The sequence below is a fragment of the Sturnus vulgaris genome, chromosome 29 (genome assembly GCF_052056855.1).
Source record: "Sturnus vulgaris isolate bStuVul1 chromosome 29, bStuVul1.hap1, whole genome shotgun sequence".
NCBI classification, from domain to species: Eukaryota; Metazoa; Chordata; class Aves; order Passeriformes; family Sturnidae; genus Sturnus; species Sturnus vulgaris.
The window spans coordinates 3,089,120-3,105,145 of record NC_142271.1 but is presented as its reverse complement, the minus strand read 5'-3'; the positions used below and the strand labels follow the sequence as shown (position 1 = coordinate 3,105,145).

At 59.2% G+C, this 16,026-nt stretch overlaps 1 protein-coding gene across 2 annotated transcripts; it reads right to left on the bottom strand.

Annotated features, from left to right (window-relative positions):
* Positions 1 to 719: 719 nt before the first annotated feature.
* Positions 720 to 11,714, bottom strand: TEAD3 (TEA domain transcription factor 3). 2 transcript variants are annotated; one of them, XM_014872749.2, is made up of 13 exons: positions 11,463 to 11,705; positions 8,621 to 8,685; positions 6,785 to 6,847; positions 6,591 to 6,653; positions 4,068 to 4,079; positions 3,594 to 3,731; positions 3,353 to 3,396; positions 3,185 to 3,246; positions 2,601 to 2,734; positions 2,328 to 2,501; positions 2,007 to 2,147; positions 1,653 to 1,805; positions 720 to 1,087 (listed from the first exon to the last, which is right to left on the bottom strand). In XM_014872749.2, exons 1-13 carry the CDS (start codon positions 11,596 to 11,598, stop codon positions 974 to 976), a joined length of 1,299 nt encoding a protein of 432 aa, XP_014728235.1. In that variant the 5' UTR covers positions 11,599 to 11,705; the 3' UTR covers positions 720 to 973. The 2 variants fall into 2 exon arrangements, with proteins under 2 accessions (XP_014728235.1, XP_088036396.1); XM_088180270.1 differs by lacking the exon at positions 6,785 to 6,847 and having other exon boundaries at positions 11,463 to 11,714.
* Positions 11,715 to 16,026: the final 4,312 nt, after the last annotated feature.

Genomic DNA, 16,026 nt, shown 5'->3' with positions numbered 1-16,026 from the left:
CCCCAAGTGCAATTCCTGAAAGTACACACAGAGCTCAGGGGATCCTCCATAAAACCCAGCCAGAGATGGAGACATCCCAAACCTTTCCCTAAACAAGACACTTCCTGTGCAGGGTGGGAGGGGAGCACCTGGGCACTGCAGAGGGCCATCAGCCTGATCACAAGCATGATGTCTTTTTAAAAAGTATTAAAAAGCACTTTCATTTAAAAAAAAAGGGGGAAAAAAAGGGAAAAAAAAAAAAGGAGCCATAAAACCCTATGGTTTGCATTGTCAATGCCCTGATGCCTTCACTGCCACTGGTTCCCAGTGCCCCAGCTGGGCATGGAGAAGGAGCATCCCTGGGGAGGTGGCAGTGTCCCCCTCCTCCACTCTGCCCTACCCTGCACGTCTGTCCCACATCCCCTGGGCTGTGCCACATGGTGCCAATGCCACTGGTGCCAATGCCACTGTCACTGCCATGCCAATCAGTTTCAGACCTGGCATGGTGCTGCATCCTCCTGAGCGTCAGCACTTGCTCCTCTCAGCACCGGGGCCACTTCTGGGCGAGGCTGGGGATGAAAGGAGGGGTCGTTCTCTGCACTGATGTTCTGCTGCTGCTGCTGCTGGTGGCACGGTGAGATCCTGGCCCTCACCAGCAACATCGAGGGCTGGTCGTCTCTCCCTCTCCAGCACCAGATGCGGGGATGTGGGTTTCCTTTCTCCCTATGCTTCCTTTCCCATTCTTCTTCTTCTTTTTTTTTTTTTTTTTTTTTTTGTAATTTTATTTATTTATTAAAAAAAAAAAGAAACTGTTCCTAAGTAGAAAACATCTTCGATCACAAGTCAGTCTTTTTTGGCTATTGTTTTCCTTCCTTCTCCTTCTCCTCCTGTCTTCAAATGACTTCTCACAAGGCAACAGGCACGGGTGGCTTTTCTGCACGGCCCCCTCCCTCCCCTGCACACCCCTCATGCCCCTGCCTGTCCCCAAGAGCCCCTAGTCCTTGACCAACTTGTACACGTGGTGCTGGGCGCCGTGCTCGCTGGTGGAGACCTCGAAAACAAAGGCAATGCAGAGCAAGGTTTCCTGGGTATCCCTGTTCGTAACAACCTGCAGCAGAGCAGAGTGTGTTAGGGGACTGCTGTGCCCGTGGGCAGGTGCTGTTATCTGAGGGGGTTGCATGGGATCAGGCACAGCCACTTTGCACCATGCAAAGATTTGCTACCCATTTTTTGTGGGGTCACACGGGCAGTAGTGCAGCCAATTTAATTGCACCATCAAGATTTGCTATCTGGTTTTGGGGGCGTTGCACAGGCTCAGGAACAGCCTGAACTGCACCACCAAAAATTTGTTTGGAGGAGGTTGCATTGGCTCAGACCCAGCCACTGCAATTGCACTACCAAAAACTGCTACAGATCATTTGTTGAAGTCAAACAGTCAAACTCAGGCACAGCCAATTTAATTGCACCATGAATATTTTGCTCCCCATTATCTGGTAGACTTGTCCAGGCTTGGGCACAGCCACTATGTTGGCACCACCAAGATCTGCTCCCTGGAATTCAGGGGCTGTGTGGGCCCAGGCACAGCCAGGTGTATCTGGGGCCAGCAGGGTCGCTGCAAGTGCGGGCTCCACACTCCTGGTGGAACATACCCTCTGGAAAAGGAGGGGAGGTACCTGCAGGATGGTGAAATTCTCCAGGACACTGTTCATCATGTACTTCTCTGGGAGGTGCTTGAGTTTGTGGATGAAGTTGATCATGTACTCGCACATGGGAGAGCGGTGGATGCGGTAGACGAACCGGCCGTTCTCCAGCCGTGCATACTCCGTCTGCAGGGGACAGCCAGGGTGAGCAGCTGTCCCGTGAGTGGTGGTGGCCAACCAGGACATGCCAATGTCCTCTCCACTCCACCCACAAACATGGTATAAGCACCCATGTGTCCTACACCCAGCTCCGGGACTTTCTCCATCTCAGGACCCACTGTGGACCAACTCCAACCCCTTCCCCATGCAGTGGGGCATGGAACTCACCTCCACCTTCTCCACGACCTGCTTCCCAAAGGAGCACACCTTGGTGGAGACTGTGATGGTCATGTTCTCTGCACTGCTATACTGGCTGCTGACACCATAGAAGGTCCCTGGCCCGTCCTGGATCGTGCTGTTCAGATCCGCCTGGAGAGAGGAGAGGGGGTGAGGGTCCCACGAGGCACCACCACACCCAGCTCTCGATGAGGACAAGGGACACCAACTATCAGAGCTGCCCAGGATGCTCCTACTCTGCCAAGCAGAGTGCCCAACCCACAGTGTAGCTCAGGGATGACCCTCCCCACCCTTACCCTCCCAGCAGCATACCCAAAACTTGACGAGAAAGAAGGAGTTCTGGGGCCCACGCTCATAGAGCTCCTTGAGGCCACCTTTCTTCTCAGGAAACTTGTCGTAGATCTGGCGGATGTCCACGGCCTCCAGCAGCGGGTCGCTGTACGAGGGGTTCGTCTGGCCGATGTGCACGAAGAGGTGTTTGCTGTACTGTAGGGAGCGGGGTGGGGACAGCAGCAGGACAGGTCAGGCACGAGCAGGATGCCACCAGGCACGGGGATGGATGGGCACACAGGGGGGGACTGTTACCGTTTCAGCATCCCGGGGCACCTCCATGAAGGCGGAGTACTCGAGGAGCCGGAGCTTGCTGGAGGCGATGGTGCGGTCCTGCCAGACCGGCACGGCCGAGGCAGCTGGTGGGAGCGGAGCCAAGGGCTCGTAACCTGGGGCAGGGACAACGACACGGGGGTGGAGGGGCAGCCAGGAACTGGGGTGAGCCCCCCCTGCAATGCTGCTGTCCTCACTGCATCCCACACCCTCCAGTATCGCTCAGCACAGCGTGGCTACAACATGGGATGTTCTGAAGGGGAAACACGGGATGTTCTAGCAGGAAATACGGGATGTTCTGGGGGGGAAGGATGGGGCGTTCTAGGGGGAAAACATGGCATGTTCTGGGGGAAAATCATGGGATGTACTAGGTGGAAAGGCACTGGAGGGGACCCAGCTGGGAGCAGCATGGTCCTGCTCACTGTGGAGCTTTTTCTGGATATAAACCCCAGTAGATCTGGGGAAGAGATAGAGGTGGGTGGCACTGTGTGTGGGAGGGGACAGAGGACAAATATGACCTGGCAGGCACACTGGGTTCCCTCCAAGGGGGTAAGGACATGACTTACTGGCTAGTGATGGAGGCATGGGTGGCTGGATGGGGTAAGCTGGTTGTGCAAACGGTTTAATGCTGGAAAGAAAAAAGTATCATCAGGTTACCAAGCCCAGGATGATGCCCCAGTCCCTTGCCAAGGTGGGTTCCTGGCAGTGCTGGGTGTGAAGGGGTCTGTACTTACTCCTGAGAGGGTCCAGGCTGTCCTGGGATAGGCCCACTCCAGAACTGGGAAAACAACATAGGGAAGAATCAGTGGCTTCTGTCCCAACATTTCCCTCCTCACCTGCTGCAAACAGCAGGGAGCCCTGCATTGCCACCAGGGCTGAGAATGGCTGTTGAGCATCCCCCTGCCCCGTGTGTGAGTCATGGTGTCCCCACCACCCCGGGGTGTCCCCATGTGGGGGGTGTGGGGGTGTCCTCACCCTGGGGGCAGCAGAGAAGACGGCCTGAGGAAGAGGAGGGGGGGGGCTGAGCTTGTTCTGCAGGACGCTGGCCGACACAATCTGCGCCGAGGACATGGAAGCCATGCTCTGCAGAGCCTTATCCTTCGAGACCTGGTCCTGAGGGGAAAAGGGGGGACAGCAGGGAAGCGGGGGTTACAGGGGCAGACTGAGCTCCCTCAATCCAAGAGTGCCTGACAGGTTTTGCAAAGCCGGCAGGCGATCCCAGCAAGGGACCAGTGCAAGGGGATCCCCCCATCCCCTCTCAAATGTTAATTAACATTTGAAGCTTGCCAATATCCTCTGGGCAAAACCTAATGGGTCTGGAAAATGTCCCCTCCCACTGCTGCTGGTGGCCCTCCCTCCTTGGGGATGTGAAGGGTTTTTAGCCCCTCCACTGGAGAGGGCATAATGCAATGAGGAACAAAAGGAATTTCAGACTCAAGCTCAACTTACCAAGTTCATGGCCTGTCGGCAAAAGAAAGGAAAAAAAAATGTTAGTGTCATAGCGGGAGCCTTTGGGTACTCTGTTCACCTTCCCTAAGACAGTGCTGGTGTCAGCTGGGGCAGAGTTAATTTTGTCCACAGCACAGGCATGGGGTGACTGTGAAGTGCTGTGAAGAGAATTAACCCAGTCCCAGCTGAAACCAGCACAGCTGGGTATCCCCACCCTGGCTCATCACCACAGCCCGACGTGGCCAGTGAAGCCCTTGACCTGGCTGGTCACCAGGGCATGCACGTGGTGGCCACTGATGCCCTGACTTAACCCCACCAGGAACGGGATGACAAAGCCCCCCCCCCCACTCTTTTAGGAGGTCACTGTGGTGAGCCAGGCCTGTGCCTTTCTTGGTTTTTTACAATCCTCTACAGCCTCCTCAGAGCCCCCAGTGCCTGTGGCACTGAGAGGAAGAGCTGCCCTGGGATGGGGGCACCAACTCCCCCACAGGCACTGCAAGGAAAACTCCGAGCACAGCCCCCCTGTGCTGTGTGTGCACTGGCAGAGGAGATTGTTTTTCCTTTTGCTCCAAAGGTCACAGCACTGCTGGGCAGGAGCTCCAGGGCTCCCAGGTCCTGCCTGGAGCAGGGCTGCTCCTCCACTTGCATTGCTAAGACACGTTCATGCTGGTCCCAGTGCACACCCTCTGCTTTCCCTCTGAAGCTTCCCCAGGGATCAATGCTTCATTTATTTCCACCTGGGGCAGGGCAGGAGGGCGGGCGTGCAGCCACATGCCGGGAGCACGAACACGCACATGACTGCAGCTCAAAAACACAGATACTGCTCGTGACTGCAGCTCCAAAACACACACACTGCTCATAGAAGTGTTCTCATCCCACAGGACAGTGCTGGGGGAAGGGCAGGGGGCTGCCTGCACTGATCCTGAGAAGGGATGTTCTGTATCCTCAGAGTATTGTTCAGGGGGATCTCTGCCCTGGCTGCTCTGTGCCAGATTCCTGCAGGCAGCAAAGCTGGGGTTGGAGAGCACAGCCATGGACCCCTGGGGTCACTCCTGCCTCCAACTCCCCCTTGCTCTGCACTGTGCCGTGTGGCAAGGCAAGATTTCATTTTTATTTATTTTTTTATTTTATTTCATAAAGACTTCTGCTGCTGTTGACCCTGCTGCTCCCCCTCACTTCCCTGACTGTCCCTCTTGGGGCTAGACACTCGGTTTAAGACATACAAGCCCAAAGGAACATCCTAAAATAAGTTTCAGGTGCTCTCTTCTGGTTTCTCCTAGCAGACCAAACCCATCTGGCTGTGGGAGCTTTCCTGGCATCCTGCTCATGGGACACTGGGGTCCCTACTGAAGGACTCTGGTGGGCTTCCAGGCAGCATGAGCTGGAGTTTGTTAAAGCTTTGAGGATGAAAATGCTCCAGCTCTGACAGTGGCCTCTGCTGCCAGCCTCGGTGCTGGAGATGGGGGGAGCTGGTGATGCTTTTGGGACCTCAAGGTCGGCAGGCTGGAAGATTTTCTAGGCCCCCACTAACACAGCAAGGCAGCAAATCACCCCTGGAGCTCCCAAGAGATGCTCCCTGTGTGATGGTGCAGAGATTAACTGAGACATCCCAGGAACTGGCTGTCCCCAGTGGGTGGCTGTGCAGTGAGGATCTCTCTGTCCCCCACCTCACATCATGGGGTCCAACCCAAGCAGGGCATGGTCCTTTGGTGATGCCCCCAATCCTGCCCATGTCCCCCCACCATGACCCTCCCCACTGCCACCACAAAATTTGGTGGGAACAGTTATGGAAAGGTTAGTTGGGCTCCAGTTAGGAGGAAGGAAAGAAGGAAGGAAGAAAAGAAAAGCCAACCAGAAAAGAGAGAGAGAATGATCCATTTTTTTCTCACTTGGCTCCCTTGGCTCCGGGCACTGTGCCCCTGTCCCCAGCAGCATGGCCCCAGCTGGACCTGCTGCCTCTCATATCCCTGTGGTGCCCCTGGACTGTGCTCACACCCTGGTACATCACAAGCCACTGGGCTGGCAGCCTGCAGGGACCCCTGGGGCCCCCCTGCTTCTGCCCACATGGCATCAGCATCTGTTCTGAGCTGGGTCAGGCCTCAGTTGTGGAGGGGAGTGGCCTTTGCTTGAACCTCACTTTGCCTCACTGGGTGCCCTGGGGGGCCTTCTCCTTGTGGGAGAACCCCTGATTGCCCAAAAGAGGGGGCAGCCCTCATGCTGCCAGAGGAGGGTTTAAACCCACATCTCTCCACGGCAGAGTCCTTGCCTGGATGCAAAGAGCGGATTTGGCATCCACATTCACCCTCCTGGAGGACAGAGAAGGGCTCTGCTGCCCCTCCTTGGACTTCTCTCTGGGCATCCCACAACGATGCCTGTAAAAACCATCTGATCCAAGGAGCCAAGTGAGGGGGAAGAAAAAAAAACACCAAAAAAAAGAGAGGTAAAACAGGAAAGCAAGCAGCACACCGCAGAGCCGAGGGCGTTAGTCGTCAGCAGGCGGGGGCCAGGCGAGGCAGGGCGTACCTTCAGCTTGGACTGAATCTCACGAGATTTCCGTCGGGCAAGAACCTGCAAGTGGCTAGAGACCTGCAGAGAGAGAGCAGAAGGAGAGGGGGAACAGCAGAGCCGTCAACCAGAGGAAAGGAGGAGGAAGGAGAGGGGCTGCCCATGCTCACAGAGACACCGCCGCGGACACCTGGGCAAGGGCGTCAACGTACCTTGATGCCAACCTGGTACTCCCGCACCTTCTTCCGAGCTAGAACCTGTATGTGGCTGGACACCTAGCGCCCGCCACGCCGTTCGGAAAGGAAAACACAGAGAGCGTGAAGATGCGTTCCCCCTGCAGGGCGGGATGCTGTCCCCGGGGGAGGGAGTGTGCAGGAACGGGGCAGCACCTCGGCTGCTCCTGCAGATGCTGAGGGTTCTGCACCCGCCAAGAGCTGGAGGAAGGAAAGTTGTGGGGCACCCCCGTGCTGGTTGATGCTGGTTTGTGCCCACCCCAGGCTGGGGTGGAGCTCCTTGGTGTAAAGCTGATGCAGTTGAGGGGGGGTCTCCATTCACGGGACAGACAGACAGACCCTGCCAGCCTCTGTGAGCACCGTAAGTTGATGATACAGCCTGGCAGGTTTGAGGTGCCCTGGGTTACTCGGTGGGGCCTGTGGGTCCAGGAGAGACTGGCACATTGCCCCAGGGCTCCTGCTGTTTTTGTGTGGAAAGGTGAGAAAGGTTGGGTTTTGTGTCCTGGCCCCTGTAAGAGCAAGATCTAAAGAAAGGGGCTGATGTCCAGGCAGTAAAAGCACAGCATGGCTGAGGGAGGCCATCCACAGGAAGGGTGGGTGTCCACACACCCACAAGGTTTCGGGGCTGATTTTGCCAAGAACCTGCTCCCACCAGTGACAAGGTGTCCAAAAGGAGACACCAGGCTGTCCAGGAGACGACTGCACAGAGGGATCAGTGCCATGGGTGCTCTCTCCCATGCCTTTCCCGAGTCCCCCCAGAGCATTGCATCCTTCCCTCCATGGAGGGGGGGCCCAGTTAAGTCTTTAAGCCAGAAATGAAGCACTGCTTGGCACTGGTCTGAACACAAAACCAGTGGCCAGACCCTGCTCTGCCTGCTTTCAGCATAAGTCCAGGAATGATCTCTGCAGTCTCTGAGGACCAGTGTCCCTCTCTTGTGGGGACCTGTGGCACAGGACAGTCCCAGAATAAGTGTCCTGAACCCAACCATCTCACGGTGGTGGGAGATGCATCCAAGGCCATGGGCTCTTCTGGGATGGGTGGCCTGGCTCCAAGCTGGGGGCCACCACGAGGGGAGGGAAGAGCCACTGGACACATGAGAAAGGGACACATCCCATGGAGGGCTGCAGCAGCCCACTCCTCAGACAGGTTTGGTGAAGCACGGGCTTGTAGGGACCTCTGTGTGCTCCTGCCCTGCTGGCATCCTTGCCTGTGCTCTGCCTGCATCCCTGCCTGCCCCAGCATCCAGGCAGGGCAGTGAGAGAAGAGCAAGAACTCTGTGGTACCTCCAGCCCCACCTGGACCAGCACCACAGCTTCACAGAGCTGGTCCCCAGATCCCTGGATGGAATGGGGACGCCTTCTCTCAGCCCATGGGGCTTGCAGTGCCTTTGCTGTGGCACCTGGCACAAGTGGCATAAAGCCTGGCAAGTACAGAGATAGGAACAGTCCCCAGGTCCAGAAGGTGCAGCAGAGAGATCCATGCAGGCACACACAGACACACAAACACACCCAGAGAGAGTGTGAGGGCTCCTGCCACCTGCAGGGTCACCCCAGCCAGGTGGGTGACCTGGGTGCTGCCTGTCCCCACATTCCCAGTTTCCAGGCATCCTGGGACAGAGGAAACCCCAGGGGTTTTGTGCTCACAGGCGAAGCTCCTCGCAGATGGGGGACCTGCTGGCAGCAGCAGTGGCTTGAGGAGAGGACACAGAGGACGAGCGATGCAGCCGGACACCCGCTGCCCCTCGGGCTTACCTGGCACCGCCTCCCAGCCCGCCCCGAGCCCACCCCAGGAGAAAAAGCAGAGCAACGCCTCACCTGCTTCCTCGTCCGTGTCTTCCCCGTTCGCAGTTTGATGTAGCGGGCGATCAGCTCGTTACGGCCTGCGGGCAGAGCCTGGGTCAGCCCCGGCACACGACGGGCATCATCCCCAAAACCCCAAAATCCCCCAACCCCCCCCCGGCCTGGCGAGGGAGGCGCTGCCAGGAGGTGGCGCTGCCGCGACAGTGTCGTGGCGACCTCGGGGACACGGGGGTGGCCAGGACAGGGCACCTACCCTGCCCCCCCGTCCCTGCGTTACCCCGCGGCTCCGAGCGAGGTGACAGTCACCAGGGACCCCCACCACAGCCGTGCCTCAAAGTACAGACCCCCCAAAAATCATCCCAGCCGGAGCCCCCCACCAGAACCACCGAACCCACCCCGGGCAGCCGTGCCCGCAGGGGTCCCGGGTATTGCCCCCGCAAAGGCACCCCGCTTCTCGTTCACAAGCCGTGCTGGCCTTTCCACCAGTATTTCCCAACGTCCTGGTCTAATTCGAAGCAGAAGTTGCTTTTGCGCCACATTTCAGGGGCCAGCTGTGGCCAATCTACGTTCAAACGTCAGAGCAGCTGGGAGCTTTCTTCTCCCGGCCCCGGCCCCCCCGGCCCCCGCCGCCCCCCGCGCACGGGGGCAGCCAGGCACGCCAGATTTATTTTAATGGACCAGATGGTCGCGGTTGGAACTTGTCGAAATGCCCTTGGAGCGGGTTTCGGCTTTAAAAGAATAAAAAACCCCCTTAAAAAAAAAAAATACTTCCCCCCCCTCCTCCTCTTCCACCCCGATTGGCCCCCTCCCAGCCCTACAGCAACTGGGCCCTCCTGGGGGGACACATACATGGGGACAGACAGGGCCAGGTGCCACGCAGAGACAGCTGCCCCTTGGGGTGCCCACGCCAGGCAGGAGCTGGTGGGTGGGTGACAATGGGGGTACCCCTTGCACAGCTGACATGGCACCCTGGTGTCACCCTGAAGCTCAGTTTCCACCTCTCCCAGCACAGGCTGGCTCCCTACTCAGCACCTAGCAGGGGCCAGGTCTTACAGGGAGTCCTTTAAGCCAGGTGAGATGACACCCACAGCAGGGTGCTGGCAGGAGGGACCCTGCTGCTGAGCCCCAGTTTGGGGGTACAGCTTCAAAATCCCCCTTTGAATGCCCTGCTCCTGAATCCCATCCTCTGTACCCTGCCCGTGGGAAAGAAATATGGGGAAAAAAATACAGGAAAGAAATGTGAGTGCCTTTCTGGACTCGGTGAGCCAGTGCTAGCTGGTGTCCAGCATTCAGGGCCAGCATCTCCTGCACCCATCCTGCCTCACACCATGCCCAAGGCTGCACCTTCACAGCCATCCCCGTGCCCACGTGCCCTGTCCCTTGTCCCTTTCCCTGTGATTCATCTGGACCGTGCCATTCCCCCTGAGAGGGCACGTCCTCCTCCAAATTACCACATTCCCCAAATTCCTCTCCCCTGACACCACCACGTGAACCAGTTGGACAGGCTGGGTTAAAAATAACCCATCCAGCAGCCGAGTGTAGCAAGGCCCAGTGTGCCCGTGCTGGGTCCTGGCTCCCCAGCTCCTACCTTGCTTTGCCACCCCCACAGCGCTGGCACCAGTGTGGCAGGGGCTGGCATGGCCATGGGCAACCATGGAACCCCCAAAAAGAGGGGTGGTGAAGGAGAGCAGAGGCATTGGCACACCATTATCCTGCTTGCTGGCATTGCCTGTACTGCCAGTGCCCCTGGTACGCCCAGTAATGCCAGCCAGGGGTCCCGGGGGTCCCAGAGGAAAGGTGCTAGGGAAGGTGGGGGGAGATGAAAGGCCAGCAGGGACTGCTGCCTCTTTAAGCAACTGCCAGATGTCTCTGAAAGGCTGGAAAAACCGGTTGGGGCGTGCTTCGAAGGGCCAGGCTCCCGGCGGCACTTCAGCTATTCCCGGAGAAATCCAAAAAATGCATACGCTTGGGAAGCCCTGTGCTCCCCCGCCTCCCCCTCACCCCACTCCTCCACCAGCCCCCATGCCGTGGGTTGGGGGCCCCGGCAAATGGGGTGGCACAGGTAGCTGGCACGGGTGTGGGGACAGTGGCATAGCGCTCTCCAGAAAGCCTCGTCCCTTTTGCCCCTCTCTACTGGCACCGGGGGAGCCATTGCTGTGACAGCAGCATCCTGGGCAGGTGTATTTTGGAGGCTGGGGATAGAGACGCCAGCCCTGGTCCTGTCGTCACCATGGGGTGCTGGCAATATGGCAGCCTGTTCCTGACTTGGAGGTCACTGGCCCTTGGGGGTGACATCATGGGATGTGCAGGGCAGGAGGAACCAGTCCCTACCCTGGCGGGGACAGGGAGTTTTGAGAAACACCAAAAACGAGGCTGACACCTCCAAAATCATCACCCCAGTGGGGCTGACCACCCCTGCTGCCACCAATGAAGTCACCAAAATCTGAGCTGGGTGCAGATGGTTCAGGATGGGCGAGTGACCCTTGCCACAGGGTGCTCTGGCCACCAGGTCCGGTTGGGGAAGGTTTGGGGAGGCACACGGGAGCAGGAGGGCTGGGGCTGCCCCGGCCCCGCAGTCCCGCGCCCGCTCCCTGCCCGACGGCTTCACCAAACCAGTCGGTCCGGCAGGGCCGAGAGAGGGAGGGAGCGGGAGGGAGAGCCAGCACAGAGGGAGGGGACGCAGGTCACTGCCACCTCCCCAGCCCAGCTCCAGGATGAACCCCAGCCAGCTGCTTTCGGGGTTGGGGGATGCTCAAGGGCGATGCCCCAGCGTGGGTTTTTAGGGTAGGAGGTTTCAGTTCAGCCCTGGCCACCCTGTGCCTTTGCCCGGCGCCTCCCTCCTGCCCCCGGCACTCACCGTACATCTTGCCCTCATCTGAGAGGATGATTTTCCTCCGGCCGCAGGGTGGGTAGATCGCCAGCGCCTCCTGGAAGCTCTGCTCGATGTCTGGACTCCACACACCCTCGGCATCATTGTCCAGACTCTTGTCCATGCCGTCCTGGCCATCTTCCCGCCCCTCCCCAGGGCTGCCGCTGGCGTTCCAGCTGTTGGACGCTATGGTGCTGGCTGCTCTGGGCTCCGACCCTGAGCCCCCACGGATACACGACAACCTGCTGGGACACGGGGACACCTGTCAGACCCAGGAACCCTTGCTGGGGCATGGGGTGCAGTGACAGCATGGTGCCAGGTCTGTTCCTGGCCCTTGCCCTGTTTTCATTTGCACCCAGACCAGCAGCTCATTGTAAGGCATCAGACACACAAACAAGCTTTTCTTGGGGGCAGAACATGATTTCTGTGAGTATCCCCAAGTCACAAGTGACCAGCCAGGATCCACCCAAATAAAGTTTGGGAAAGAAACTGCCCCAGCTACTGTATTACCCATACAAGGAACTTGGGCACATGGTGTTTAGGGCTGACACCTTGGGACAGGATGGCAGCAGCCCCACAACCTGTGAACCTTGACCCTGCACCAGTGCCCACTGCCAAACAACAGTCTCTTTGGGCAAGCTGGCCCAAAAAACTCCCCTAGGCCCCAAAATCCTGGCTCCACCATGCCTGGCAAAGGCAGAGCTGGGATTTGAAGGGAGATGCTGAGCAGCCCCAAGCCAGACCCCATTAATGGGAACCAGGTGGCCAGAGCCGTCCAGCAGCCCTTCCCCTGGTACCAGGAGAGGCCCCCCACCCTGAGGATGCTCAGCTGGGGCCCTGGGCCCTCCCCAGCTGCTGGGTGATGCTGGGGAGCCTTCAATCCTCCTGCTCTTCCTCCTCCTCTCGCCCAGCTCCCAGTGCAGCGTTGCAGTGTTTTGCAATAACATGTTTGGCGGCAGCTGCCGGCGGTGGGAGCGGAGAGGTGTCTCCTGCGCCGCCGCGCTTCCCGGACGGGCTGGGAGTGTACAAAGGTCTCCAGCACAGACATCTCCTTTTAAAGGAACTGCTGAGCCCGCTGGCTCAAGTGCGCTGCGAGGCCTTGCCTTGCTGCCTTTTTTTTTTTTTTTTTTTCCTTTTATAAAAAAAGAAACTTAGCCCCCCCATCCCTCTCTCCCTCGTCGCGATGTGATGTCAGCCCCTCCGGTCCCGCCGCCCATCCCTGCCCGCGTCCCCCCCGCCGCCGCTCCCCCTCTTGCTGAGCACTGTGGCCAAATAAGGAGAACTGGATTGTAGGATCGAGCCAGCCGGCCAAGGGAGGGATGGCGGCAGCGGTGCTGGACGGGCCAGCGGCATCCCAGGGCCTGCAGCACCCCGGCTGTGCCAGGGGGCTCCGGGGGACTGCCCCTGGCAGGGATGCAGGCTCCAAACCTAGCAGGGTGTTGTGGATGGGAGGGCACGGGAACGCCAGGATCAAGCACTGCACAGGGATGGTGAGGGTGGCACATGGGGACAGGCCCAAGGGGACCCTCACTCCCCCCTGCAGCATCAGGGCTCTGTCCCAGTGGGGCACCCACCTACACTGGGGTGCAACTGCCTTGGTGCTGAACCCTGGCTACTTCACAGCAGCCAAAAAACCCCCCGGCAGACCAGACATGGGGGAACATGAGAGCCCTCAGCTTCTGCAGCAGTCCCCAAAGGCCTCAATGGTCTCAGACCCCACAGCAGCCCTGTGGAAGCCCCAGAGCTCTCAGCACTGTGGAAGCCCAGGAGCCCCCAGTCTCACCAAATCACAGTGGTCAGGGATCCTGCAGCCTGGTGCCAGCCCAGGACCCCACAGCACCACACCTAACAGGGGAAAGCCCCAAGAGCTGGTGCTGGAGGGTGACAGGGACCCGCCAGACCCCCTGCCCTCCCCACCTGATGGGTGTTTTGGGGGCCAAGGGAAAAGCTATAGGGCTGAGAGCAAAACCACGGGGCTGGCTGCACCACTGCAGGCAGCGTGCCCAGCGCCCTGGGTCACCGTGCCAGGCACTGCCTGCACAGGCAGGTGACAGCTGACCCCACACCCTGCCTGTGACACACGTGTCCCCCTCCCCTGGAGGTCCCCAGCCCGCTCCCACCCCACTCTCCCTCCAGCAGGGAAATCCCAGCCCAGCCTTTTCAGGGAAGCTGGGAGAGGAGGGAGGGTGATGCTGGGGCCCCGGCCAAGGTGCGAGGAAGCAGCTCCTCCTCCTTCTCCTCCTCCACCGAACCTGCTTTTGGCCCGGCGAAGACATTGGATTTCCTGGAGGGAGGGTGCATGCACCGCGCTGACGCAAGGCACGGCCAGTGCCGCTCCACCCTGCCCTTACAAAACACCAACAACAGCAGCAATTAGGGAACCGGCACGGCTGGACGGCCTGCGGAGACCGCGGCCAGACCTGCTCAGGGCAGGGAAGGGGACCGGACCTGCCGGAAAATATGTCACCAACTCCTGCCTCCCAGCTGCTCCCCAGGGACCAGAGCTGGGAGACCACCCCTCCCACAGCACAGGCATCTCTGCAGGCTTTGGGGATCCCAGCACCACTGACCCACATCCCCAGAGGATGCTCTGAGGATGCTCACCACCCATGAGCGGGGACGGTCACACCCACGCCAGGAGGGTGTCCCCACTTCCAGCCCACTCACACCCTGAATTTGTGGGGGATACATACTCCAGCTTTAGAAGGTGATGGAGGGGGCTGCACCCTTGTGAGGTCCCCCAGCGGACACGGTGCCCAGAGCAGGCAGGGGAGGATGCCTCCAGGGCAGCCCTTATCTCCCTGCGAGGTCAAGGCTGCCCAGGAGAGTGGGATGGTGTTCCCACGGCTCCCAGAGCTCGGCCCCAGCACCACGTGTGGGGGACAGGAGGGGAACCTGGGGCTCCAGCAGGCAGCTGCCCTGTGGGGAGAGCTGCTTGGGGCTGGGGACTCTGATAAAGCTACAGGAGACGTCTTCAAACCCTGCAAAAGCAAAGGGGGATGCAAAGAGGGAAGGGCGCCTGAGAGATGGGTGTTTTGTGCGGGTGAGGGAAGGAAATACTTTGGAGGCAGCATCTGCAGTCAGAGAAGCACCGTGGGCACCCTCTGAGTGTCAAAAGGCAGGAACAAGGTGCTGCTGGATCCAGCACAACCAGCTGCGATAGGGATCGGGTCAGGGACATGCAGGGTGGCACATGGGGCTGGGAGCACGGGGGCATTGTGACACAGGCAGAGGTGCCCGCCACCTCCACAATGCCCCAACATACCCAGTCCTCATCCTTGACCCATGCTGCTGAGCTGGGGGACAGCATATTCCTCTTCCCCAGCATGGTCAGCCCCAAAAACATCATCCCATCTGGTGCACTAGGAAGCACAGCTTGAGCAGCCCTTGCACTACCCCAAACCCTTGTGTCCCGCCCAAATTGGGACAGGGGTGGTGGCTGTTGTCACAGTATCTCCTCAAACCACCTGGACTGGAGGGCATGGTCACCAGCACTGGCTTCACAAGGGGGATTGCAGCACAGCACTATCCAGAGGGACGAGGGGTAGGACAGATCAGCCCCACGGACCCCTTCTGATCTGGGGTTCTCCACCATGGGCTGGGGACATTGGGACAAAAAGACTCTGCAAAGGTGCTGGGGACACTGTAGAGGGACAGGGAAGGGGGTCCAGCTGCATCCTGGCTCCATCCCGCCTCCCCATGCAGGGGGCCCAGGGCAATCCAGCCCTTCTCCCTCCCCCCTGCACCCAGACCCCACGGCAAAAGGATAAAAGTTCATGACAAGCCTGGGCAGGATCAGCACAGAGCAGCTCAGCCTCGCACCGGCTCAGTGCCGCCTGCGCCAGCCCTGTGGGGGAACACGAGGCTGCTATCACCCCTCCCCATCACTGTGACTGATGGCACCCACACTCCAGAGGTGAGGGGGACACGAGCCCCCATCCTCCCTAGAGCTGAGTGTGCAGCCCCTGCAAGGGACTGCTCTGTCAGACCTCAAAGTGAGGCTCTAGGGCAGCCCAGTGTGTCCTGGCACATTGGGGCTCAGTGAGAGCACAGCTGGGGCCCCGATATCGGCAGTGATTTGTAGGCAGGCAGAGGCTCTTGCTAACGTGCCCCACATTTCAGGCAGGGGAGTGCTGGCTGGGGGCCGTGTCCCTGCTTCGGCCTCTCCCCACCTGGTGACATGGCCCAGAGGAATGCTGCCCACAGCCACCAGCTCTGCAGAGCCCCTCAAAGGAAACCCAAAATCTGTGGAGCTCCTGGGGGACACCAGCAAAACCACAACAGACCAGAGAAGATGTTGCAGTGTCCACTGCAGCACAGAGCACGATGCTCTTGGCTCTGCCAAGGATGATCCTGCAGCTCCTCACAGGAGCCCCATATCCCTGGCACCTTGCCCAGGGACCCTTTGGGAACACCGTGCCCATTCCCACAGGGAAACACCTTCCTGACTGGCACAGGGCTGTCCAGGGACAGCCAGAGCTCACCCAGGCAGGTGGCGGCGGCCGAGCAAGACACGGCATGGCAGGAGGGCGGTGAAAAGAGGTTTGTTTAC

Bases quoted from the DNA above. Each gene is read 5' to 3' on its own strand.
- TEAD3 (XM_014872749.2), bottom strand. From the start codon at position 11,598: ATGGACAAGAGTCTGGACAATGATGCCGAGGGTGTGTGGAGTCCAGAC. The intron at 6,848-8,620 runs GTGAGGCGTTGC...GGCGGGCGCTAG, and splicing joins AGACACGGACGAGGAAGCAG to GTGTCCAGCCACATACAGGT. The intron at 3,247-3,352 runs GTAAGTACAGAC...TTTTCTTTCCAG, and splicing joins CAGCCTGGACCCTCTCAGGA to CATTAAACCGTTTGCACAAC.